At 39.7% G+C, this 25,841-nt stretch overlaps 3 protein-coding genes across 5 annotated transcripts in view; 1 reads left to right on the plus strand and 2 right to left on the minus strand.

The window, feature by feature from the left end:
- The first annotated feature begins 2,734 nt into the window (after positions 1-2,734).
- smad9 (SMAD family member 9) lies at positions 2,735-11,242 on the plus strand. 2 transcript variants are annotated; one of them, XM_061055035.1, is made up of 8 exons: positions 2,735-3,102; positions 4,697-5,255; positions 6,333-6,548; positions 6,785-7,042; positions 7,424-7,534; positions 8,608-8,829; positions 10,269-10,525; positions 10,687-11,242. In XM_061055035.1, the coding sequence occupies exons 2-8, from the start codon at positions 5,060-5,062 to the stop codon at positions 10,828-10,830; spliced, it is 1,404 nt and encodes a 467-aa protein (XP_060911018.1). In that variant the 5' UTR covers positions 2,735-3,102; positions 4,697-5,059; the 3' UTR covers positions 10,831-11,242. The 2 variants fall into 2 exon arrangements, with proteins under 2 accessions (XP_060911018.1, XP_060911017.1); XM_061055034.1 differs by having other exon boundaries at positions 4,738-5,255.
- Positions 11,243-11,305: 63 nt separating this feature from the next.
- Positions 11,306-14,278, minus strand: rfxap (regulatory factor X-associated protein). Its single transcript, XM_061055047.1, has 3 exons — positions 13,807-14,278; positions 12,596-12,706; positions 11,306-12,451 (listed from the first exon to the last, which is right to left on the minus strand). The coding sequence occupies exons 1-3, from the start codon at positions 14,236-14,238 to the stop codon at positions 12,344-12,346; spliced, it is 651 nt and encodes a 216-aa protein (XP_060911030.1). The 5' UTR covers positions 14,239-14,278; the 3' UTR covers positions 11,306-12,343.
- A 5,804-nt stretch (positions 14,279-20,082) lies between these two features.
- Positions 20,083-25,841, minus strand: part of LOC132987982 (serine/threonine-protein kinase DCLK1-like) — a 49,109-nt gene continuing 43,350 nt past the window's right edge. For both annotated transcript variants that reach the window (XM_061055029.1, XM_061055030.1), the window contains exons 10-17: positions 24,853-24,999; positions 22,947-23,080; positions 22,690-22,767; positions 22,418-22,514; positions 22,236-22,316; positions 22,035-22,148; positions 21,780-21,853; positions 20,083-20,288 (exon numbers count right to left, since the gene is read on the minus strand). In XM_061055029.1, the coding sequence (XP_060911012.1) occupies positions 20,231-20,288; positions 21,780-21,853; positions 22,035-22,148; positions 22,236-22,316; positions 22,418-22,514; positions 22,690-22,767; positions 22,947-23,080; positions 24,853-24,999 (783 nt within the window). In that variant the 3' untranslated portion in view covers positions 20,083-20,230. The remainder of the gene's footprint in view (positions 20,289-21,779; positions 21,854-22,034; positions 22,149-22,235; positions 22,317-22,417; positions 22,515-22,689; positions 22,768-22,946; positions 23,081-24,852; positions 25,000-25,841) is intronic.

Here is a 25,841-nt window from a genome sequence, read left to right on the forward strand (position 1 = left end):
TTTATGATTTCCATACGGTTCATTTACTAACCGAAACTAGTCAATCGACCAGAAGTCTATCTGCAATTATTTTGATCACTGATTCTTTGAGTTGTCTTTTGATGATTGCAGGTACCCAAATATCTCAGTTTGTCATCTTTTGTTCCTGTATTTTACATATTTGGTAAGTATTTGGTTACTAGGTTAGTCAGGAACAAAAAACATTAAATGTTACATTAACCATGAGCTCTCTGATATAGTATTTACCTACAGATTTAAGATGTTTTAAGAACAAAAAATGAAGTAATCAGGAAAAAGTAAAACACGTTAGAGGGAAAATATTAATAAGCAGTCACAGATATTCTTACACTATAAAAAGAAGTGTGTCTTCGGTGGAGGATATTGCTGGAAAGCCAAGGAGCGAACTTCATGTATTTCCACCTTGATCTGGGAAGAGCCAGACATATATTTTAATCCCTGCACCAGAGCTCTTCAACTATGCAGAAGGAGTAGCTTGCAATGTTACTTTGTTGTAAAAAAACCAAAAAAAAAAACAGGACTAAACCGGTTTATTTATGATAGAACCCAAATTTTCAACAGGGTTCAGCATAAGTGAAACGATTTTTACACTTTTATGCAAACCTAAATCTGTTAATGTAGTGTTTCTTACAGTGCTGGTTATGATAATGCTGAACACAACATTCACATTTTATGTATGCACTCATCCTATCTGTCACATATTAGACTTCTGTAGAATTTGACTCCACTTGCAGGTTATTCATTTTCTTAAAAGCTATTACAGTTGAAATCTCTAGAGATGAAGTGTAATTATGAAAATGGGCTTCATGATGATTTTTTTTTTAGTATTTCCTCCACAGATGAAAATGGGAATACCCTGGACTACTTTATATGATTTCCAAATTATTCAACCCAGACACGCTCTTGTAAATTATCTGGACAGTTTTTTTTTATAGTGGTCTGACTAAATGAAGTTCTTTTTACTGCTGGTTTCTTATTCAAGCCTGAGGTTTGGGGCTCTGATGCGGATGTCTCGGAGCCCCGGGGAGCGCATCCTGTTTGTGCTCTGCCCGTCTATCTTTCTGTCTGTGGCCAGACAAGACAGACGATTTATCACAGTCGCTCTTTTTTCATTTCCTGTCCCAAAAGTCAGATCTGAAGTCAAATTGACAACTGGGTTATGTTCACAGGCTAATTGACCTGAGTTCTGCCATTCAGTGTGGAGTTTGAATTTCAATTTATGCCGAAGTAGAATTGCATGAACCAAAACAGTAACTTGAAGCACATCTAAAGCGACCAAGTGGCCGTTTTCCTCTCGTGTTGATTTCTAAAGCTTGAACGAACAGTTGCTTCCCTCATGCCATCCTCCTCGCGGCTTCCCTGTGGGTCCCGGGGCCAGATTTAGGACGCCCCTCGATCTAATAGACCCCCACCTATTTAGAATCGCATCAACAGTATCCTGGTGGGGCATTTTGAATGATGCACCTGGCGGTAAAAATTTAGAAAAAAAAAAACATTTTGACACTGTCCACGGAGTAGTTTCACTGTTGGGAGTATTGTTACGTTCCGCTGCAGTAAACTGAAAATGTCAAACTTGTAGACTCTCTGTCGCCAGCCGGGTTTGCGTCATTAACTGGACCAGTCAAGGCACTGCCGATGAGGGATCGTGTCCATCCGCAATGAAAAAAAAAAAACTCCCTCTGTATCGCCCCCAACAATGGATGACGAAACAAACTCAAGATATAAAGAAAGATGCACCGTTCGGGTTTAATTCGAGGTGGATAGTCTCTTCTTCATGTTTGGGATACAGGTGCATTGCGCGCGTACAAACTGGAATAATGGCAGTTTTTACAATTTCCCAGACACAATCTTTCATAGACAAATATAAAATACTGACTGTAAACCTTTGTTTAACTAGGCTCGTAGCAGTTTATCTACTGTATACACGATTGGCAACAAGATACAACACATGTACGCATTAAATTAATACTTTTTAATAATAATTAATAGTCTCCAAAAGAACCACATCACAGACATGTCACTTCTTCAATGATACAGGTGTTAAAATAAAATGCAGAACGCTTTAAAAACACTAAAGTCTGTGTCCTGTATGGATACAAGTCAATCATTTGGAGAAAAAAAAAGAAACAGGTGTGATTGCTTTTCTACCGGTCTTAGTCAGTTAGAGCCAGCTCTCCCTGTCTGACTGGCAGACTAAGCACAGCTCAGGTGGGAGCAGGGCGGGACGCACAGACATTGCACGCCTGCCTCTGCGGGGCCTGACTGTGAAATCTTTGAAATCCTGCTAAAGTTCCAGGAGAGGGAGGCGGAGGGATCTCACATGCAGGCGCTGCGGTTCCAGCCAGGCTGACGCCGCCGAGGCTGTGTGGCGCTCGGCTGGAGGAGCGGAGGCTCCGGGGCTCTTCAAACCTGCGTAAAGTCCTCCACATAACGCTGCGATGATACAGGAAGAACTTTTTTTTACCGAGCCTTCACAATAAGAGCTGTAACAATCAATGTAGGGCTATGACATTCGTGCAGTGGAATTATTTGGCCATTTTTGTTCATATTGAGCTATTGCTATATCATCACACTGCACATTGACTGTAGTGCTTTGTTAAGGGGAAATATCTTCATATAGTAAGATCGATAACGTTTGTTTAGGAAAATAAATATTGCTGTTCTTTATTAACCTTCGCTGGGACATTGTCATCCAGTAAGGCATACACATTAGCTTGTCATTGCAGGAAACTTTAAACTGTGGCGTGATGTATGGTTTGAGCATCCCTACTTCAGGTAGGAGGATTATCCCTTTGGCTGCATCGTGCAAAGCATATTTGTAAACAACGCTTTTATTTTGAAGCTCGGAACTGGATGCATTATTCATTAGGCTGGCTTGACACCTCGACGCCAATACACGCTCGCAGACACATCACACACACACACACACACACACACACACACACACACACACACACACACACACACACACACACACACACACACACAGACACACACCTTGGCTTGGCTTGAACCTCCACTGACTGACTGCGAAGCATCGACACGCACGACGCTGTCTGCGATGCACTTGTTATCACAACAGAGGTAAGAAATGTAACCATAATATTCCTCCAGAAAATGATTTAGAACTTTTTGTTGTTGTTGATGATTTGTTGCTTGGTTATATATTCAAGGAAGGTTTTGTTTCGTTAATTTTTTAACTCCAAATGCGCTTTTGGGCAACTTTTTGAAGATTTGCTCTTTTATTGTCATATAGTAACATGTGGGTTTAGACTGTAATCATAACATAGTTACCTGAAAGATCAACGCCTTATCAATAAATATATCTCAGACTAAGCTTACTATTTAAAAAAAAAAAAAAGAGAAAATTATAAATACAGTACTAGGTTGTAATAAATGTCCCTACTTACTTGTTTTACCCGAGTTTACTTTGATTTGTTGTGAAATTATGACAATAATGAATTTATAAGTCAAACTTCTGATCGCAGGTTTTATAGCCTACATGGTTTGTGTTTGCATGTAAGGACACAGCAGGTTTTGTATCAGCGCAATGATTCCTAGTTGTAGGCATAGTAGAAGGAAGTTGGCGTGTTTACTTTTTTGGGGCAGGGGTGTCCTGGTGATAAAGCATTAGGTAATTAGCCTATCTGAGCCTGCAGACTGAGTGACGCCAGGCTCCATAGTAAAGCAGCAGCGGTGGACTGATGCCGCATTGAGCTCGTACGCTTTTGCTGTCATTGTAAACCCCAGCTGTCTGTTTGTGTGCAGGGAACCAGGGTTGGTCACATAGAACAGAATGTAGGCATGCTGATTCATACTCCATTTTACCGGTGAGCAATCTTTTTTGAAAAGTACCTGATTTAATGTTTATTTGTTGTGTAGCCTATTGTAGAATGAAATGAGAATGGACATCTTTTTTTTTTTTTTTTTTTACATAAATGGCCCGAGCATCATTTAAAGCCCTGCCACAGAAGTTTAAAAAAGTAGATCATGTAAAAACATAAACAGAAGAAATCTACTGTGTGCAAACTTGACTGTATGACATTTTGCGAAAAACTTAATCAGTAAGATGCTGCTGCTGAAATAATGAGAAATGTACAGTAAGTGGTTGCCGGATTATAGTTGGGTTGTATAGTGTAGCTTATTTCTTAACATTATATCACGTTGTTTTAAGATGAGCAGAATGAAACAACTGCATAAAAAGGGAGAGCTCTCTCTCCCTCTCTCTCTCTCTCTCCCTCTGTCTGCATCCCTCCCTCCCCCTCCTTCTCCTCCTCCTGTCCTGTGATGTGTTCTGGCCAGACAGAATGGCTCCTGGGCGTCAGTGGCATGATCATAGAAACAGAGGCCAAAGAGGACATTCCTCATTGTTGGTGAATCTAGAAATGAGCCTGGCCATCTTGCCCTGCTCATTCTGAACACTTTTAGTACTTGCTTCATTCTCTTGACAGAAAATACTAACCTTGTTTTTGGAAGTATCAAGATCAGTCTGACCTATTATCATGTGGAAATCCATCCCTTTGCCCAAATTGTTAAATATGAGTTGTTTATGTGGTGTTCAGTCTTTTATTTCACCCCAGACAGCACCTTGTTGACACAGCCTAAATTCCCTTAAGAATTAAATCCTTTGGTTTTTCCTTCTGAAATTCTGAACTCTCTTTCTTTCTTTCTGTTTCAGCCAAATTAGCAGCTAATACCATCTCTCTCTGCTCTTGCCAGATGATTGAAACTTGACCTGGATCTGACTGTGCGAGGAACAACCTTCCCTGCAGTACACTTTGAATCCAGAGCTACCGGATCCCATCCGAGCCAACACAGAAGGGAGAGGGAGTTCAACTCTTCATCCAGCCCTGCTTGGAAGCAACGCGACAACAACAAAAAAAACAACTCTGTTTACAAAGACTTGTTGCGCTGCTTCTTTTATCGTCTACCTCTGCCCTGGCTTCTCATTATTTGCCTCCCCACTCCTGTCCTCCAGGGAACTTTTATCCCTTTAACATCACCCATCAGCTCATCTCGCCACCCATTTATCCATCTCATAATGAACTCGTCTGCCTCCATTACGTCCCTCTTCTCCTTCACCAGCCCGGCCGTGAAGCGTCTGCTTGGCTGGAAACAGGGAGATGAGGAGGAGAAGTGGGCAGAAAAGGCTGTGGACTCTCTAGTAAAGAAACTAAAGAAGAAGAAAGGGGCGATGGAGGAGCTGGAGAGAGCCCTCAGCTGCCCTGGACAGCCTAGTGAGTATGACAGTGTTAAAGTAAAGTAGGTATATAGTCTAGTTTTTTTTTACTCAAGCCAAAAGTGGGCCTGCATACACACATTTATCTAATCTGTTTTCCTGTGAAAACGGGAAATTTCCAGTAATTTTCTTGTGATCTCTCACTTACTCATCAAGTATCCCCAGAGTTGCGGTAGCACAAAACAAACATAGAAATAGGCTAGACTCATCGGGCAATGGCATTATGGCATGTCTGGTTTATGACAGTGACCAGCTTATTTGGGTTCTTTTTCTAGATTGACAAAAAATGATCCTGTGATCACCAGAAAACAATTTATTTTATCTCAAGATTATGAGATACATTTATATATTGTTCCAGGAAAACCAGCCTTGTTATCCCGAGATAACAACAAAAGAAAGAATAAGAAAACAACAACAACAAAAAATGGAGTAAATACAATGTGCTATTCCTTAAGCTATTTGCTTAGTTTACCGTCTTGGTGGTCACAGGACAAAACTGAGAGGTACAAATGAATCTTCAACAGTAGAATTTCTTCTGTAGACTTAAAGAGGACATATCATCCCCCTTTTCCACCTTTTCAAACAGTCTCCTGTGGTCTAAATGAAACATCTGTGCTGTGCTTTGGTCAAAATATAACATGAATCAAGCACCAGAGGAGGTTTGTGACCCTGTATAAACCAGCTCTCTCAGAACGCTCCATTTTGGTGTGTGTGTGTCTCTTTAAATGCAATGAGCCAGAATCCCACTGTGACATCACAAGGAGAGCAAATTTGAAACGGAGCATTTTTCTCTGTGTTGTAAGACTTATGCAGACTACAAACACAGACTGGATGGGCTTATTTCACATTTTGTGGGTTGACAGACACTCAGGTTATCCAAATATATGTTAAAATCACTGTAACAGTGGATTTTTGATAATATGTCCCCTTTAAGCAGATTTTCTTTTGGACATATGTTGTAAAAGATATAATACATTTATTTCAAAAACTGTAGAAAAGACAATACAAAATCCTTATCTGTGTCTGATCAAACTTTTGTATGACAATCTCTGCTGTTTGCTTTTTGCTTTTTCAGGCAAGTGCGTGACAATTCCCCGCTCTCTGGACGGCAGGCTTCAGGTGTCACACAGGAAGGGTCTGCCTCACGTCATCTACTGCAGGGTGTGGCGCTGGCCCGACCTGCAGTCCCACCACGAGCTGAAGGCCCTGGAGTGCTGCGAGTTCCCCTTCGGCTCTAAGCAGAAGGACATCTGTGTCAACCCGTACCACTACAGACGCGTGGAGACCCCAGGTACAAACTTAATCAGGGAACATCTTCTGAATCTGCTGTAAGAAAAAAAAATAGGTTATTGCTGGATTTTAATATCATAACAGCAAAGCTTTTGTGTGCTGCAGATCATCTGATCTAATAGTGTTCCCAAGCCGAAAGGATTTGCAGTAATATGATCTTTTATAACAGTATCTGGCTCAGGCTCTCTCTTACTTTGTCCACCTGTTTTTCTGCCCTTTTTTCTTTTCCGTTCCCAGTGCTGCCACCCGTTCTGGTCCCCCGCCACAGCGAGTTCAACCCTCAGCACAGTCTACTGGCAAAGTTCAGGAACGCCTCCCTGCACAGCGAGCCCCTGATGCCCCAGAACGCCACCTATCCAGACTCCTTCCCTCCGCTGCCCTGCCCCTCCTTCTCCTCCTCTCCTTCCTCCACCCTCACCCAGTCTCCCACCACGCAGAGTTACCCCAACTCCCCCAACAGCTCTGCGGAGCCCAGCAGTCCCTATCACATCACAGGTAGGGATTTCATTGTCATCTATGTTTATCAAACAATCTACAGAAATTTGAAACTCAAATTGAACAAACTAATTTGAGTATAATTAAGCAGCCGTCGCTGAGAAGAACATCGTGTTATATTTAGGTTTGTAGTGAACATGTTTTCATCTGCACACCAGCCAACAGTCCAAAGACACTTCAGGGAAAAAGATGGAATAAAAAGGTGCTTAATATAATCCTCCAACACATAAATAATAAACTGATGCCCTTTAACTGAAACACAGCAAATTGGCATTTTTACACCGGCTGCTGCAGATTCTAATTTATACACGATAGCATAGTCTCTCAGTGTTACTTTCCACATTTGTACTCTTACTGTGATTCGTAAATTTCCTTTTCCAGCTGAGACGCCCCCTCCTCCGTACAGCATGATGGAGACGAGCCCTAAAGAGGATGTGAAGTCCAGCAACTCCACAGAGACCCTCAAACTCACGTTCTCCACCCCGCACAGAGGTAAAGTTCACACAAGAAGACAGAAATTGCCGATTCAAATTTGACCAAAACAGACCACCCATGGTCCGGTTCTGTGTCCACTGACAGCATTTTCTCCCTCCGGCACTGAAAGTTGCTAGATTACAAAAGTTGTCTTGTGGCACTTCCACTTTCCTTGGTCGTGACCGTTAAGTCTGCTCTTCATGTCTAATATTTGCCAATTTTACAAAGAAAATGTAAAACATTGGAAAGAAATGTGTCCTGGCATTAGACGCAGAATGGGATATTGCACCCTAAAAAAAAGAGTCTGGGTGCATGAGATAAATGAGGAAAAGAGTGCAAGAATATGACTGACTGGTCTAAGAGTGGTTCAGGAGTGGTGAAAGTCCTTCACTTCTTTTTTGTGGTCAGTGAAGGAAAGATGTCATTGACAAGCACGGCGTGTTCCAAAAGTTGAACTAATTTAACTGAGAACGCCGTGAGCCCTGCGATAAAAACACAGACGTCACTGAGGGAGTTTTTGCACTTATGATGCTGAGTGCTGTAAGTGCTGTAAGTGCATTGGTTTTGTATGGAAAAACGGCACTGCAAAACTAATGGATAAAAAAATATGTTAGCTTAGTTAGCTCAGTGTGCTGTAACTCCAGCTAACGCTTATCACAACTCTTTTTCTGTGTCATTTCGTTGAAATACAAATATACACAGGTATGGACAGACAATAAAACATTTGAGTAAATAAAAATGTGCAGAAAGGATAATGTTGAAGAAGGTGGAGTGGGATAACAACAGACACAAAATAAATGACACCTACCTTTTTCCGCAGAGGAACTGTATCGTAAAATAGTTTTTTAAGTACCACAGAGGAAGAAAAAAACAAGGAGTGACTCTGAGCCAAAATATAAACCACAACCAGGTACATTTAGTTTCATTATGACAACAAGTTTGCATAAAGAGATAAATGTACATATGACTGTTACAGGAGTAGTAGTCTACTGTATATACAATGAGATGACCAATGTGTGTCTAGGTAGACATCTTGTGTCTTTGTGATGAGAAATCTTTTGAGCAAATTCTGTTTTTGCGTACCTGTTTAGATTTACGGCCGGTATGTTACGAGGAACCCGAGTACTGGTGTTCCATAGCGTACTATGAGCTCAACAACCGGGTGGGGGAGACTTTCCACGCGTCATCCCGCAGCCTCTTAGTGGACGGCTTCACAGACCCGTCCAACAACAAGAACCGCTTCTGCCTCGGCCTGCTGTCCAACGTGAACCGCAACTCCACCATCGAGCACACACGCAGGCACATAGGCAAAGGTAGGTGGACTCATAACTATTTCATGTTTTTTGATATGCACTGTACTCTTTATGCATTAAGAGTAAGTAAGGTTTAAATAAGGTAAGTAAGGTTTAAGGTTTAAGTAAGGTTAAGGTTTCTCTAAAACACAGAACTGGTCATATGATGCTGAGTGTAAGCTTGGGTCTTTTTAAACAAACAAATCACTTCAGGCTTCTTGCACAGCTGATTGTTTATGTGTATGCTGAATACTTAGTAGGATAGTAGTTCAAGAAAAGGGAAAGAGTAATTGGTTAAAAGATTAAGAGCCACTACCGATACTATTCAGACACTCGTGTCTTATGAGCATAGAGGCCCCTGTGTTTGTCCTCTGTCAGAAAAATATGTTTTTCAGGTTGTATTCAAAGCAGACATTGAGTATGTTTTTTCGATTAGAGGGCAGAGTTGGCACTCTACGCGCTTGATGTGATCTGAGTTTTTTTCAAAACTTGTTTCACATCTTTTACTCGTGTAGAAGTACAGTTCCTTATTTAGAAAAAAATGCTGGAAAAAGAAGAAGTGCCTAAATAAAACCTTTACTGAAATGAGAGTAAAATACATGTTCTGAAATGTAGGCCAACTAACTGTACTCACCTACTACTAAAAGTATCCCAAAGCTAATGGAACCTTGTGTCATATTGAAACTATTACACTGAAATCCTTTAACTTGACACAAAACTTTGCTATACTAAAGAAATATACTGAAAGTAACGAACATTAACTTTGGTGACAGACATCACATTCATTAACTGCCTCTCCTCCACAATCAAGTTTCCCTCGTCTCTTGTCTGTTTTCTTTGAAATCATTATGGTCATGTTTCTTCTGTCATCTATGATGTAAACTGATGGATACAATCGGGTTTTTTTCTAATCCATTAAGGTTCAAATCAGTCTTGGCAGTCTGCTATGATGCTAAATCAAAGTAACTGATCATTTCACTATAATGTTATAAAGTTAAGAGCCTGTTTTGAAAAGTAGAGATTACGGATATTTGCTTTTAAACATATTATGGAAAAAAATGAAAATAAAGAAGAATAAAGAAATACTCCAGAAAAATAAATATTCATAATATGGAAACGTAAAATCTCTACTTAAGTAGAGTATGATTTTATATCATCATACTTCCCAACTGTGGTTATAATTTTTAAAGTCATCATCATCATCATCTTTATTGGGGGGTTTTGATGTTCTTGTGTTTCAAATAAATGGGCCAGACATGGCCATGGAACAGGCCGGGGGGGGTCCTCTGTCACTCAAAACAAAGAAGATAAAAACTCAATGTTAAGAGTTGTGTTGGAGTGAATTTGCAAGCCACAATAAGTAGTTACTTTTGGAAAAACCAAAAAATTCAAGTTGTCATTCACTTGTTCCTGACCTCTTTAAGACCATTTGATTTCCTCCTCCTCCCTCTCTCTCTCAGGTTTACACCTGTACTATGTCGGCGGTGAGGTGTACGCTGAGTGCTTGAGCGACAGCAGTATCTTCGTCCAGAGTCGTAACTGTAACTTCCAGCACGGCTTCCACGCCACCACAGTGTGCAAGATCCCCAGCGGCTGCAGCCTCAAGATCTTCAACAACCAGCTGTTTGCTCAGCTCCTCTCCCAGTCTGTTAACCACGGCTTTGAGGTCGTGTATGAGCTCACCAAGATGTGCACCATCCGCATGAGCTTTGTGAAGGTACGGAGCATTCCGTAGCCACATCGTAGCAAACAGTAATATACGTTAGGAAGTGGCTAATAAGTAGTTAAAATTATAATGCAGATGTACACTCTTTACTGCCATTAGAGGAGGATGGCCACTTAGTGAATACAGTTGTTTTGTTGATGTCCTCTCCCCAGGGTTGGGGTGCTGAATACCACCGTCAAGACGTCACCAGCACCCCCTGCTGGATTGAGGTGCATCTGCATGGACCTCTGCAGTGGCTGGACAAGGTCCTCACACAGATGGGCTCCCCACACAACCCGATTTCTTCAGTGTCATAACATTCACACAGGTGGCCATGTGGTCTGTATGTTTTGCTACATCCAATTTTTTTCTGACCTATGATCCCTTCTTTGACCCCTTAAAATATATTTAAAAAAAAAATGTTATCAACTCCTTTGAAACGTGATAGACTGAATGTTATTTAGCTAATTTAAAGCAAGTGTAGTGAAATGATTGTGTTCTTTATTTTGCTCCAGATAGAATATGATAAACTGTTTCTCATTTCTGTTATGATTCTGCACATTTTCTGCACTCCTTGATATGAAACATTGGGATTTATTTGTAGGTACTCAAAGACTTGTGTTACCTTGTGTTGTGTCGTTATGATATAATGTATTGTATGTACATGTGTTGACTTACTGTACAAGTTGCTTTTTACTTGTTTTATTAAAGTTGTTTTGTCTTCTGGAATCTTCACCGTCACATTTGAGAAGACAAGCACCAGGTTGAATTAAAAAAAAACAGTCAGAAAGGTTTTTCAATATTAGCATAATTCATTTACTCTCATTTTCACAGCAGGGAATATTCACTTCAACTTAGAAACACACAAACAACATACAGTACATAACTTTTCCCTGACACTTTTAAAACATAAACAGTTAGTATGACCTTTTTATTCATTCCACCAAACACATAAGCCCCATTTCCACCGCCAACTCAACCCTTAAGGTGTAAGCCGGATGGAGATAGCCATACGTAATAGTAACAGTAACAGTAAACAAAGGGCTACAATGGAGGACGTCCATTAGAGGTCAGCATCTCCAAGGTCACCCAGGGGATCAGTGGAAAGTCCTGACATTTAATCAAACACAAAAAAAACAGCCTTGAAATGACTCTCAAAATCGAAGAGAGTAATTTGTGTTCGTCCTTTTTTTACCGCTGTCACACAGAAAGTGATGATACTTTCAACCAATCAATAGGCGGCAGTGTGTCTAGCTCCACCCTATAGGGTCGGAGCGGTACCGAACCGGACCCCGTGTTGGAAATGGGGCTATATTGTTACTTTTTCACATTATGTTTGTGCAACAGTCGATAAACTGATAAAGTTTGTGATAAAAAACATGTCCTGACAGCCAGACTTGACTAAGGAGAGAGGCTACAGACACCCACTAAAACAATTGTCATATGTAGCAAAAGTTCAAGAGAAGTCAGACAGGAAACACAGTGAAGATTAATCATTTGTTCCGCGAGATCAGCCTTAAAAAGTGTTCTCGAAGCAGTTCTAAAACACAAAGAAAACAACAGCATGAACGGGTGTCAATGCAGTAAAATTCTAAAAAGATATATGTTAAAAAAAAAGGGCTGGCTGGTTTAAAGCTAAGGTTTTCCTAACCAGCACCAGACGTGGTTTGAATACATGTCTGCTACTTCAGAACTTCCTGTATTTTGATGAAGTTACATCGGTTCCACTGGTTCAGTCCACAAGTCTCTCTGTCTACACTATTGAATTATGCTTTGATGTTCTTCTGGGTTCCATCATTATTATAAAAAAGTTACATTGACGTTTGGGCGTCAGCAGCCCTGGAACTGCTGCTGTGTTGATTGACTGCGGCCCTGTGAGGCCAGGAGCTGCTGCTGCTGCTGCAGGAAGCTGATCACCTCCGGACTCCTGAGCAGAGACTGAAAGGAGAATATTCAGAATGATCCTTTTGAGCATTTACACAAGAAAGACACCTGTTAATATATCAAAGCATTTAAAACAATACCACGTTGGTATACCATGGTACCATTTGAATTTTGAATTGTCTTTCTTTCATTACTTACCAGTCTTTTCTGGTTGAGAACCTGCTCTATCAAGGAGGGTCTGGCTGGTCTGTCTCCCATGGAACCAAGACGCTGTTTGTTCACTGACACAGGCCGTTCCTCTGAGTTTTCCTGGAGAGCATAAAGACATACACAACATATCAAATGTCAGTTTGATTATATATAAACTAACATTAGTCCAATGATGTCATAAAAACAACAAAAAAAGGCTGCAGAGCCTGTATGAAGCTACAGCTGTAGGAACTCTGCAGGGCTAAAATAGAACAGAAACACAAGAACTCGAAGTCTACATGTTTTTAAATGAATGCATCACTGCGTGAAAATGTTCCTGATGAACATAAAAAGAGGACACATAGGCTAACTAACTCCTAATTTCAAAGTGGCGAGGAAAACCTTCAAATTGTGCATAAATATTGATCGAATTGAGGGAAAGACATTTCTGTTGCTAAAAATGTTCTGGGTGAGACCTCCAGACCTCCTACAAAGATGTTTTTCAAATAGATTAAACTTGTCAGCACAGTTTTTGTGCATTTAAAAACATGATACAGGGAAATAAGTTTGGTTGAACTGGTCAGTAACTTACAAATTTGTCTAAAGATCAGTATGAAAAAAATCGTGATTTTGCCAAAAGAAATTGTGATATGATATTTTTCCCACATCGCCCACCTCTACACAACATATGAACAGTGTTCTGTTTATGTAAGGGTTAGGTAAAGTCTAAAAGGGAAACCTACAAATTATAGTCCCTGTGTACGCTTCTCGGCTGTGGCTCAGTTGGTAGAGTTGTCGCCTCTCAACCGGAAGGTCAAAGGGTTCAATCCCCAGCTGGGCAACATGTCCGATGTGTCCTTGGGCAAGACGCTTAACGCTGAATTGCTCCCGCTGCTTCAGTGGCGGTGTATGAATGGGATTACTTACTTCTGATGGATGATACTACATAGCGATCACTACCATCAGTGTGTGAATGGGTGGGTGTGACCTGCGGCGTAAAAAGCGCTTTGAGTAGTCGGAAGACTAGAAAAGCGCTTTATAAACTCAAGTCCATTCACCATTTACTCTGTTAGCTGAGTTTACACCTCTCAAAACTCATTTCTTCTCAAAGTAGTAAACACTACATGAACACATATTTACTTAAGGGGTTGATTAAGAGATGTTGATTTCAAATGACCGTAGGTTTAAAAAAAAAAATCATAAACAAGCTTGGGTCTTACATCAAGTTTGCCACTGGACATGGCCTGGTCACTCTTCTTCTTCTTGTACTTGTCTTTGTACATTTTGTTGCGGTGTTTCTTGCACATCCACGGCTTCCTCTGCTTGGCCACCTGCGTCGTGGTCTCCGTGCATCCCTCATAGGTGCACTGTTTGGGGGCGTTGTCGCCTTCCGACGTATCCTCGTCGTTCAGCTCCTCCGGGCTCGCCGCGCCGTCTCTGGCGTCCGAGGTGTCCAGGACGTCGCTCTCCTCGTCCGGATCGTCCATGTCGTAGGAGGAGGCGTTGTTGTTGTTGTCCGGTTCCAGTGGTGTGTTCACATTTCGGCTGTCCACCACTCCGCTCTTATTCACGTAATACCTCTGTCCATCTTTAGTCAGCAGCAGGGTCGCATCTCTGTCTTTCGACGATGCTGAATTGTCATCTTCGCTCATGATTGCGGTAGACAAAAAAAACACACACCGAGGCAGCAGAGCTACTCAGCTAACAACCATCCCCTAGCAGTCAGCTCACGTTGGCCAAAAGACACCTGTAAACTATTATTAAAAAGGCGTTTTACCTGCTTTGTGAGGCTGGTATGTCATCGATAGAACATGGCCTGCTTTAAATTTGTGTTTTAAAATTTGCAGCGGTGATATTTCCACGGATAAAAGGCAGTCACTGTGCGTGTAGCATTTCAATAACAGGGGGGTTTTCTTCTTCGGTGTATTTGGTTTCATCATGTGGTAGACCGCCCCCTAGTGGTCAGAGTAAGACGTACATGCGGATCATAACATGCTTTTCATTGTGAAACATAGTGACAAGTATGGCAAAAAAGGTTAATGTAGTGCCTATTTGTCCAAAAAACAACAAAAAAATCTAAATAAACTAATATAAAAAATAATCAAATGACCACTGATGCACCATGGGGATGTAATGTACGCGAAGAAATCCAATGTCCATGCAAGAGCTGCGGTATTTTGCTGGTTTATTTGAAGAAAACAAACAAAAGAACAAAGAAAATCGTGGCTCCCGCTGCCTCTCTTGCTCTGGTAAAAAAAAAAAAAAACAATAGGCCCACCCAGGTGCATGCTGGTCCTCTACCTGCCTCTTACTTAAATAATCTCCGGTGCCCACAGTGTTACCCAAAAACCTAACAAAAATACTAATGCAAAACTAAATTTACTAAACAAATAACTAGCAAAAAAGAAAACATTACCCAAAATCTTTTCTAAATAAAGAAAACGTGTAGAATAATTAAATATACAACACCACCCAAATATTAGTAAACTAAATACAAAACTAATTCTAACCGCAATTAAATAGCTCCAACAGTTAATTTCCTTTACTGAGTTACTCTTAATGAGCTACTACCAAGAATAAAGTTGCGTAGATAAATATTAAATTACATTCAATGTCATATTTTCACAAGAAGAAGTAAAAGTAAACTAATTTGGTGATTTAAAGTAACGTAGGTTATTTAAATATGACTAAATAAAATGTAATTATAGTAGTTTGATGTGCTTTAAGAAACTCCTCTGATTTAATTTGTTATGCGTTTGAAATTGAAATCCAAGAACTTAAGATTAATGTAATTACTCGTATTGTCTGATTACTAATCAACCTGAGTTCTACCTTTTTTTTACTATTGTGAAGCACCTCTGACTCCAATCTCGATAATTATAGGCCAATATCCAAATTGTCTTGTCTTGCAAAAATTATGGAATCCTTGATAAATGACCAGTTAAAAGATTTTCTTTTTAGAATGAAAATCCTGAGTCCATATCAGTCAGGTTTTAGAACAGGGCACAGTACTGTTACTCCCATAACAAAGGTTGTTAATGACATTATCTCTGCTTTAGATAAAAGACAGCATTGCATGGCACTCTTTGTTGATTTAACTAAGGCATTTGATTGTGTGAATCATTCCCTGCGCCTGCAAAGGCTGTGTAATATTGGTTTCAGTGAAAATGCATGTAATTGGTTCAGGAGTTATCTCTCTGATAGACAACAGTCTGTAAAACTAGGAAGCTACTGTTCTGATTTTTTAACAGTAACAAAAGGTGTTCCACAAGGTTCAATTTTAAGCCCGGTTTTATTTACTATATTCATAAACAATATTGTCTCATCTCTATCAAACTGTGATGCCCATCTATAGGCTGATGACACAGTTCTATATTGTGTGGCTGACAAATTTGCAGCAGTCATTTAATGTACTGCAGGATACCCTAAATCCTAAATGACCTGCAATTAGTCCTCAACGCTGACAAAACTAAATGTATGCTTTTCTCGAGAGCTACAGAAATGAACGAAAACGATATCATGATAGTTGCCAGAAATGGGCTAATGATTGAGAGTCACAGAATATAAATATCTGGGCATGTGGATTGATGACATTTAACTTCCACATTAATAATCTTATAGGAAGACTCAGGCAAAAACTTGGTTATTTCTACAGAAATAAAATAGTTTTTCCAATGTTCTGTAGGAAGAGGGTTGTGGAGTCTCTTTTTATGTCAGTCTTGGACTATGGTGATGTCATCTATAGGCATGCACCTGCCACACTTAAACGTCTCGACTCTGTCTACCACTCTGTATTAAGATTTATTACAGGTGACACTATGATACACATCATTGTATCTTGTACAACAAGGTTGGATGGTCATCTCTAACAGAAAGACATGATATGCACTGGCATTTTTTTATTTATAAAGCTCTCACAGAAAAATGACCCTCATACCTGTCAGAACTTATCCATCTTTCGATTGGGCATTACCAGACACGTTCCTCAAGGCGTTTACTGTTGAATGTTCCTCGAGTCAGATCAGAACTGGGAAAATCTGCTTTTTCTTATTCTGCATCGGACTCTTGGAACAACATACAGCATCTTCTTGAGGGAAATTAACTTTTACCCTTTGGCCATTTTAGAAACCTGATTTTAAACCTCCCAACCTCTGTTTGTAACTGTTTTACATAAGTGTGTTTATTTATTGCAGTTTTGTACTCGCTTAATTATCTTAGTACATTTTAGCCTTTTTTAGACTGATTTTAGCAGTCTTGTATTATCTGTCCCCTGTTTTTCTTTTTGATTTAATGTCTGTTTTCTAATTAATTCTGTAATGACTCGATGTCATTGTAAATGAGGGTTGCCCCTCAATGATCTTTCGAGTATAAATAAAGGTTGAATTGAATATAAAGGAGGAAAAAAGAAAACGGGTAAATTGAGTGATATAGTCAGGTCACATGGAGTTTTCACCCAAGCACAGAAGCGCAATATAGGGTCTTTGGTGGATTTTTAACAGATATCTTTATGCTCTTTCTTCAAAAGACAATCAATTGCCAAGCATCTAAATGATCCATTATATTTTACTGGTTCCTGCATCCTTAATTTTCCTTTCCGTTGTCATTTATTAAAGAAAGTCTGTTTTTTATTACTGACTTGGGGGAAAAGAGCAATTTAAAGACACCACTATTCCCCATGTATCACAGTCCTTGCAATGGCCTGGGTCAAGTTTACACAGAAAGAGGTAAGACCTTACACTGATGCTACTGCAAAGAACAATAACAAGAAATAAAACTGCCCTGATCTGAGAATATGGCTGATATAATCTAATAATCTGATATAATATTTACTCTGTAACATGAAGAACACTGCATGTAATGCCACATGCAATGTCTCAGCAATATTATGCTTATGTAACTTTTTGTGGTGAAGCCAATACATATTTACAGACAAAAGGGTATTACAAAGTTCCCTCTTCCCATGATGTAACCTGTATGTGATCAACCAACCTGCCAAGTTCAGTAAATTTTAAATTCAGCATCTCTAGTCCACATTCATGTTGGATTCATATCAATTAACCCTCCACACCAATGCCACCCAGCAGATAATTATTGACTAGAGCAACAAAAAAACTTTGGAAAGATGATGCACATTGATGTGATTCATGTGATATTTTTACTGACAAATTACAGTCAGATACATCTGTATGCAACAAAAGCAGGGGTTTCTGGTTCATGAATGTTGACCCAAATAATTTGTGTACTGAATGTCAGCAAAGTGCTCTAGTCTTGCAGCACGAGGACTGCAGAGCCACTGAATAGTACGGACTTAAGTTTGAATTTACTTTTTTTTTTTAACATCAAGCACTTGAAAAGACACAGACAATTTTGCAATGTATTTTAATTATTACTATAAGTACTGATAGACCATTGTTGAACAGAGGTACAGGTATTGATATTGCAACGGACTGAAATACTGTGATGCAGCTATGAGAGCACTTTGGTAAAACCCATGTGCCCATGTGCTGGAGCAAGAGTGGATTTCAATCGCACAACAAATTCATACTGATCCGGTCAATATGGTGGCACATAACTGTTTTTGTGTGGTGATGAGCATTGTACAGAAAGTCACAGACAAGTGACGACTGCAGGGAGATCATCTGTTAAAAAAAAAACTTCAATCAATCCTTGGGTGTCTCTTTTTTATTCACATCAGTAACTTGAATTCGTTATTGGTTGCTTTTTCAAAGGTAGTAGAATCGTTTCCAGTGTCCAACAAGAAGCAAATATGGCGTTGTTTGTAGATTATTTCTGTCCAGGTCTTAATAGTCTTGTTCAACTACATCGTTTCATATCAACTTGATGATCTCCTCTAGATTTTTTTTTCTTGCTGAATGACTGAAACACATGTTTGACTTTTTCCACTGTTCTATTAGACTAAGTACTAGTAAAGAAATATACTGTATTGTGGACTATCAAAATAAATAAAGTTATGTTATTTACATAACATATAAACAACACTTCATCACAAAACTGTTTTTTTTTTTATAAGAATTGGCTACTGTAAGTTTGTCATGCTTTCATCTGAATAAATGAAGCCATGAATGAGGTTGTACAGAGCTGAAATCAATATTCTTCCACCCTTCAAACTTCACTGTTTTTCCAAGAGTGCTGCTGGTTCTCTGACATCGATGCTTTCCGTCTCTTGGACCTGTTCGACTGCACCTAGACTGCAGTACTTTGTGCAAAAAGGCAGCCCTCGTACACTGTGAATTGTGCACATTTACCACCAAAAATATCGCAACAACTACACCTTTCATCACTTCTGGAATATGTGCAGGACATATGCTTTTAGTGTTGGAAAAATGTAAACAAGGCTTACAATGTGTAAATCAGCATCAAAAATTCAAGATTGATATAGTTTAAGAATGACAGTGGAAATGTGTGCATTGAGAAAAAAAAAAGTTTCAAATGTTGAGTTTGCTACACAAGCACCCAAATGCTGCTATATTTTTTTTTGTGTGAAAATGTCATGAGTGATGAAGCAGTCAACAAAATTACAAGGAGGAATCAAATGCACCATTATTATCTTAATAGCGTTCGTGTAAAATGTAAACTGTAATACTGCAATCCAACATTACAGGAAAGGCAACGCCAATACTGTGAGGAGCACAGATTTATAGCACAAGTGCTGACTTTGTTCGGACACTATTTTTTTTAAACACATTTGTAAGAAAAACTCATTTCGCCTCAAGTCTAGTCAGTAGCCTACTACAAAAGTTCTGAGCACTACTTCTACACAGTTTCACTTTCTTCCCTTCCCACCAAGCTCTAAGGACAAGTCAACAAAAAGTCCTTCTTTAAAAAGGGATATAGATATATATAAAAAATGCAGTGAATAAAGAATGAATAAATAAGGTTCAATAAAACATGAACATTGGTCCATATTCTCATATTGCCTTGTAGAGCTGCTCCACCGTAAGGAAGTTGTCCAGCTCGGATCATCACTGAAAGGGGAACAATACTGTCGCCCTTTCTTGCTCCTTGAGCGTGGTAACATGTGCTCAGATGAGAGAACGTTAAAAAGAAATAAATGAAAAGTATTCCATCTCATTCTGTCTTTTCCCTCTGTCTTTTGATCTCTGTTTCTTGCTGGCTCTTTAGTCTTTCTCCCCAAATCTCTACCCCACTTTGGCCTCCTCTTGTCCTTTGGTCGGTCTCTCCTCTAAGTTTTGAAAGACAGATATAGGGGAGCGTGTAGTTCAAGCATTTTTTGTAGTTTTTCCCTCAATAGTTTTTCCCACATTCCTCAAGGATTTTATCTTAGAGACTGTGGAGAAGCTGATATCTCCTCTTCCTCCTCCTCCATATAGAGGGAGAAGCTGGATGAGGATTTTTCCCTCCTTCTCTCACCTTCTCCTCCCCCTCCTCCCTTCCTTCCGCCTCCTCTCTAGAAGGGTGAGTTGGGGGAGCAGGCGTTACTGGCAGAGCTGATGGAGATGTCATCCGAGTCAGAAGGGAGGTTAAGATTGGGGGAAAGGTCATATATGGTGTCAGGGGAGACAGGGGAAAGGCCAGGGAGGCAGCTAGGAGGCTCCGCACGCAGTGTTATAGTTGATGTTGTTACTGTTGTCACCCTTGCCATCGTCTGCAACGGCAGGGGCTTCACATCCGGGTGGCGTCCTCGTCTGAGAACCTGCCCCTCCTTATCAAAAGGGGAGGCCTGAAGGAGGAAGGAACAGAGGGTGATGGTTAGATTATGGTTGGATTGTCTAAAGAAGGGATCGGCAGGAAGCACACTTATTATCAGCTGTGGAGGACCATGAGAGTCTTGCATGCTAAGCAAATTATAATAAATAGCTAATTAGACACTTCGAGGAGGAATTAATAAAAGCAGATGTATTCTTAGTTCTTCTTCGATGTTCCTACTTTGATTTTATTGTTTATTGTTTCACCATATTCACAAGGCAGCCATGTTCCTCTGACCTCAGCTAAAAGAGGAAAGCTATTATGCTAAACTACAGAGTTCTGGTTTGTAAATTAAATGAATGTAGGCCTACAGTATCTAAATGTTTTAACATCTTAGAGTTTGCAACTTATTATCAACTAAAAAGATCATTTTTGTAAACATTTGGAGAAAAAATATGTAAAGAGAAAGAGCCTTTATTTGAGAGCCCCCTGATTACCTTTTAATTTTATGGCTAATGTTAGCATTCAGCCCCTTTCTAGCTAACAATACCTTAGCAAGAATGTTACACTTTTTCTACCATGTATGCTATGACTGCCAAAGTGTTAAGCCTTCAGCTTCTTCGAAACTTATGGTAACATTAGCTTGTTTGTTGATAAATGCTAATGTTAGCTGTAGTGCAGGGGAGCTAACGGCTACGTTGTTTGAACTGGAAATATTGAACTAATTTCCCTCCATATCTTCAATATCTTTGGCACATCCTGGTTAGAAATCTCAAGATATAAATGGATGTGTATCTGTGTATTTTAACATATCATAAATGTAAACATTGTTTGACTATTAATACTTTTGTTACTAATGAATTCAAGTCTGTTATTAATCTCTCCTCTCAGCATGAATTCATAAAACAAAATCCGTAGCCATGAAGCTCTAGGTCCTCCATAAATCAGTGCAGGACAAAGTCAAAACAAGAGTATGGCAATTTCAGGTGAATAACAAGCCATGCTATTAGTAGAGGCAGCCAGGAAGCATGACATTAATCACACACAAAAATCACTGTGGGGAACAGGGTTATTTCTTTGGAAGTTAAATCTCACAAAGAAACAATGTAAACAGACAGCGAAAGCATCAGCAACACAGGTTCGTTTAGTACGTTTTCAAAGAAATGCATCTGGTAAACATTCAACGTAGACATTTTGAAGAAACAGCAAAGATATTTTAAAGGGTAACATGGCCCTCCTTATTCATATTTAGAGAAGTCCAGGAGACAGAACACAACACTGAGGACAAGGCTTGACATATTACAGACAACAACAACAACAATGCATACTATGTGAAATATGTATTCCAAGGAAAGTGGGGGTTGTCAAAAAGCCAAGCACAAACACCACACAGCAGGGACGACATGAAGTTGTCAAAGCAGCACAGCAACAGCACAGCAGGGCTGCACACAGGGAGGAAGGGTGAGACTATTTTTGCTGGTTTTGACCATTGATCTGGTTGTGTCACTATGGAAACCAGGCGTACCTTATCCAGTACATGGCCGGGTGCTGGTAGAAATCCAACGACCCAGATCTCTGCATAGAAAAGCTGTCATCCAACTGAACACAAAGAGAAACCAGCATAATCAAACTTAACACCAGCTCATTAAACAAAATATCACAGGACACAAACCTTACTAAAAAAGGTTGCATCTGTCTAAAAGGAAGAAAAAATAACCCCGATATCCGATATAACTTAGACATAAAACCTAAAAAAATCGTAGTAGTAGTAGTGACTTACAGAAATGACTGACACTCCTGCAGTGGTGTCATTGACCTTCGGGCTGGTGTTGAAGTGCTTCTTTATCTTCCCTGCTACAGACAGCTGATGATCATTCTCACATAGACCCTCATCCTGTTAGAGAAAGGAAAAGTAAGTTAGTGCATCTGGAAGAATATACTATGTGGTAGGCCAAATAAGCTTGATAAAAATAGTACTTACAGTGACCCAAGGGTGCTCTAGGACCTGGAGAGCAGAGTATCTCTGATCTACCTCTACCTCCAGCATGGATCGAATCAGCTCCTGCAGCAGCAAATAAAAAAACATTAGTGAGCTGTGATTCCCTTTGTTGCAAGAGACTTCCTTCAAGCATGTGCTATTCACAAACAGACAGATATATTCACCATAGCTGTCTCTGAAACGTTGTCCCAGTATGGTAGAGGAAATTCTAGCTGTCCCATTAGGATCTGATCAAAAAGCACTTCTTGATCGTCATTGCTCCTGCAGACAAAATATTTCAAAAGAATGGGTTACTATAAAAGAAAACACTGACTCTGATTAACATTGTTCACATTGACAAAAAGATGTATCTTTATTTTTACCATACACTAGAGTAACATTTTTTTAAAGAATGACTTGAAAAGCAGGGAAAGTGGAGCTCTAGCTGTTCGCATACCCTCTGAAAGGTGGAAAACCGCACAGCAGGATGTAAGTGATGACTCCAGCTGCCCAGATGTCAACCTTAAGGCCGTACCTGCAAAATAACAAAGAAATATGATGACTACAAGAAGAAAAAGATAGGTTATTGAAACATGCAGTTAAAGAGTAAAAAGATTTGTCTTTTGTAACCTACAGTGTAACTATTTTAAGATAGATAGTTTGTCTTCCACTGAATTGTCCCTGTCACCTTAACAATAGTGCTGAAGCTCTTACCCTGTTTCTGCGATGATTTCAGGTGCTACATAAGTCGGGGTCCCACAGACCGTGTAAAGGGGTCCGTCTACTACAGTTGCCAAACCAAAGTCTCCCAGTTTCAGGCTTTTGCTGCCATCTGCATGCTCATAGACCTAAACACAAAGAGAATAAGCATAAAACAAAAACAGTTTAACTAAACAGAGTAACTTCAGATCAGTGTTATCCTGATTGTGAGGAATGAGAACTTCTGAGAATGACGTGTGTGTATTCAAATGTTAAATTCCAACTTTTCTACAGAGGAGATGTGTGTCTAATTCTTCTAAAGTTGTAGCAGGATTTAAGGCGATGTTAACATAAGTATCCTGATTTTGTTTGTTGAATAACATTAATCACCCTGGAAGGAGTCTGAGCCTTTCGTTCTCTTTGCCCCCAGGTCAAATCTTCAAGGCTTTGGGAGAAGAGTTAAGTCATGCTTTCTGCGACACAGTTCTTTATTTCCACTGGAGGGCGCCAAAGTTTGAAAATACCCAAATCCTACACATTTGCTTCAAACAAGTATCACTTGAAACCAGCAACAGTATTGGTTAGGAGGTAGTAAATTGAACTGCACATGGACAAAAGTAATGTGTCAATATAACTGCAAAGAAAATATCAAATGTAAATCATAAATCAAATGTTTGTGAAAAGGGGTCACACCCTAAAATGAACCTACACCAAATTATTACCTAACTGTAGTGTTCCTTTCTGCTTAACGGAGCACAGCGCAGCCCTAATTTGTATTTTGGCCATATCTACGGTCTATGATTTTGGCCTACAACTTTACTTTAACACTCCTACAGTGTATTATTAGCTTCAAGAAATCCCTCTGCACTCTACATACCTACCACCAAACAGCAGGAAAAAAGTTAGTAGTTAGCAAATGGGTACCATGGAAGATATTCCACTCAGTAGTGGCTGATTAGAGACCAGAGACCGAGCTAAAGGACAGTAAATATCGGCCAGAAACACTAATCTAAATAAATTATTTTATTGTTCTTTGTCTGCTGGATGTGTAAATACATTGTATTGTATTTGAAGTGTAAATACATTGCTGTTGCTGTTTGATTAAATGTTGATGTAAAGCACTTGGTGATACATTTGTGTATGAAAAGTGCTATACAAATAAAGTTTGATTGATTAATTGATTGATCGTACTGTGTAAATAAAACACTTTGCCAGCACGTCCTCGCTGCTCAACTCCTAAGGTTAAACATTGACCGAGAATTTGAATGAATTATTTTCTGACATGTAACAAAAACTGCAAACACTGAATAATCAAAGCGTATTTAACTATAACTCTATACACAATATGTCAGCTTTTCATTTTTTTTATGTCAAACTGCTATAAATATGTTTGATCAAACTAAAAAACAGGATGTTCAAGAATTATTAAAATGAGACCCTTGAGAAGCTAACTGTCAGAGAAGTAACACCCAGAGGAGTAACATTTTCTTTTATAGCATCACATTTAACCTCAGCACTTCTTATGTAATTGAAACAGTAGGAGAGCAAAGGGGAGTTACACACTAGAGGAACCAACAGACCTAACTCAGGACAGTGCGGAGCAAATGTGGAAACTTCAGCTATCGCTTTGGGACGGATCTGATCCGAAGGGTGTTAAAAGGGGGAAGAGGAGGGAGGTTACAATATAGAAGATTAGGAGAAGGCAATGAAGAGGTGGGAGGCTTAACAAGAAGTGTGTGAGGAGTTGTGAGGGCAGAAGGTATGAGTCATCTATCTCCTCTGTGAGCATGTTGTAGACTGTAGAGTGAATGATATTACTTCACAGCTCATTCAGAAAGGAGGGAGAAAGGGATGGGGGAGCTATACTGCGGCAAGTTTTACGACTATGTGGACAGCAAAGAGACACTCTGTAGGAACTCACCAGCAGGTTTTCTGGTTTGATGTCTCTGTGCACAATGTTGAGGCTGTGGAGGTATTTGATGGCATTGGCTAGATTGTAGAGCATGCCACTGGCATCTCTCTCCGTGTATCTGTTGGCAGAGGTGATGGCATCGAACAGATCTCCACCCTGTGAGAAAAAAAAAAACCAATATGGGTGGGTGTGCTGTCAACATCAGGAACAATGTAAATCAGAGCTTGACAGATTCTAAGTTCTAAAAGTTTCTCTTCTTTTCAGCAGTTTTCTGTCTAACAGGTTGATTTTGCAGTGAATGTTTTCCATTGCTCAGAAGCTGGAGGGCTACAATGTGTCCTTATTCCACACCTTAGTTAAAGCATCTCCTCCCCATGTCTTTAATATTTCCCTTTCATTTCAGAGTTTTTCACTCTCCTCTCTTTTCTCTCCGGCCTCCTTTTCTCTGTTTGTCGAAGTTTCTAACATTTTTTATGCTGTATGAGTTTCACCCTCCTCTAACTTCTTCCTTTCTCATACATCCTCTCTGTTTCTCTCTCCCTGAGTGGAATAAGTAGAACAAGGCTTAAAATAGGGCTGCTGAATCTCTCTTCCAGCACAAACTGTGAGAGTCTGCACCAGTAAAGCAACAGTTATTAAAATACTGAGAGCTGCTAAATTCCTCTGTGCCGTGCCTAACCTGGTAATTTTCACTTTTCTCCTTCCTATCGCCACGTACAGTATGTGGCTAAAGTACACGGACACTGAAGCATTAAACTTGTATGCCATGTTGGGGAATAGTTGACTTTATTTAGTGTAGCTTTCTGGAAGTTTAACCACATTCCTTTTTGCATAATAATTCAGGTTATTAAAATTCCTGTTGCCATTTGGTGAAGTTAATGACTTAAATATATATATATTATTATGTCTACTTATTGGCTAACTTACTAAAATGTTTTAAAACCTACAGTAACGTTCTGTGGTTCAACTTCTCCTTGTGTGAAGCATGCTAATTGCTA

This window comes from Labrus mixtus, chromosome 14 (genome assembly GCF_963584025.1).
Source record: "Labrus mixtus chromosome 14, fLabMix1.1, whole genome shotgun sequence".
Lineage (NCBI taxonomy): Eukaryota > Metazoa > Chordata > Actinopteri > Labriformes > Labridae > Labrus > Labrus mixtus.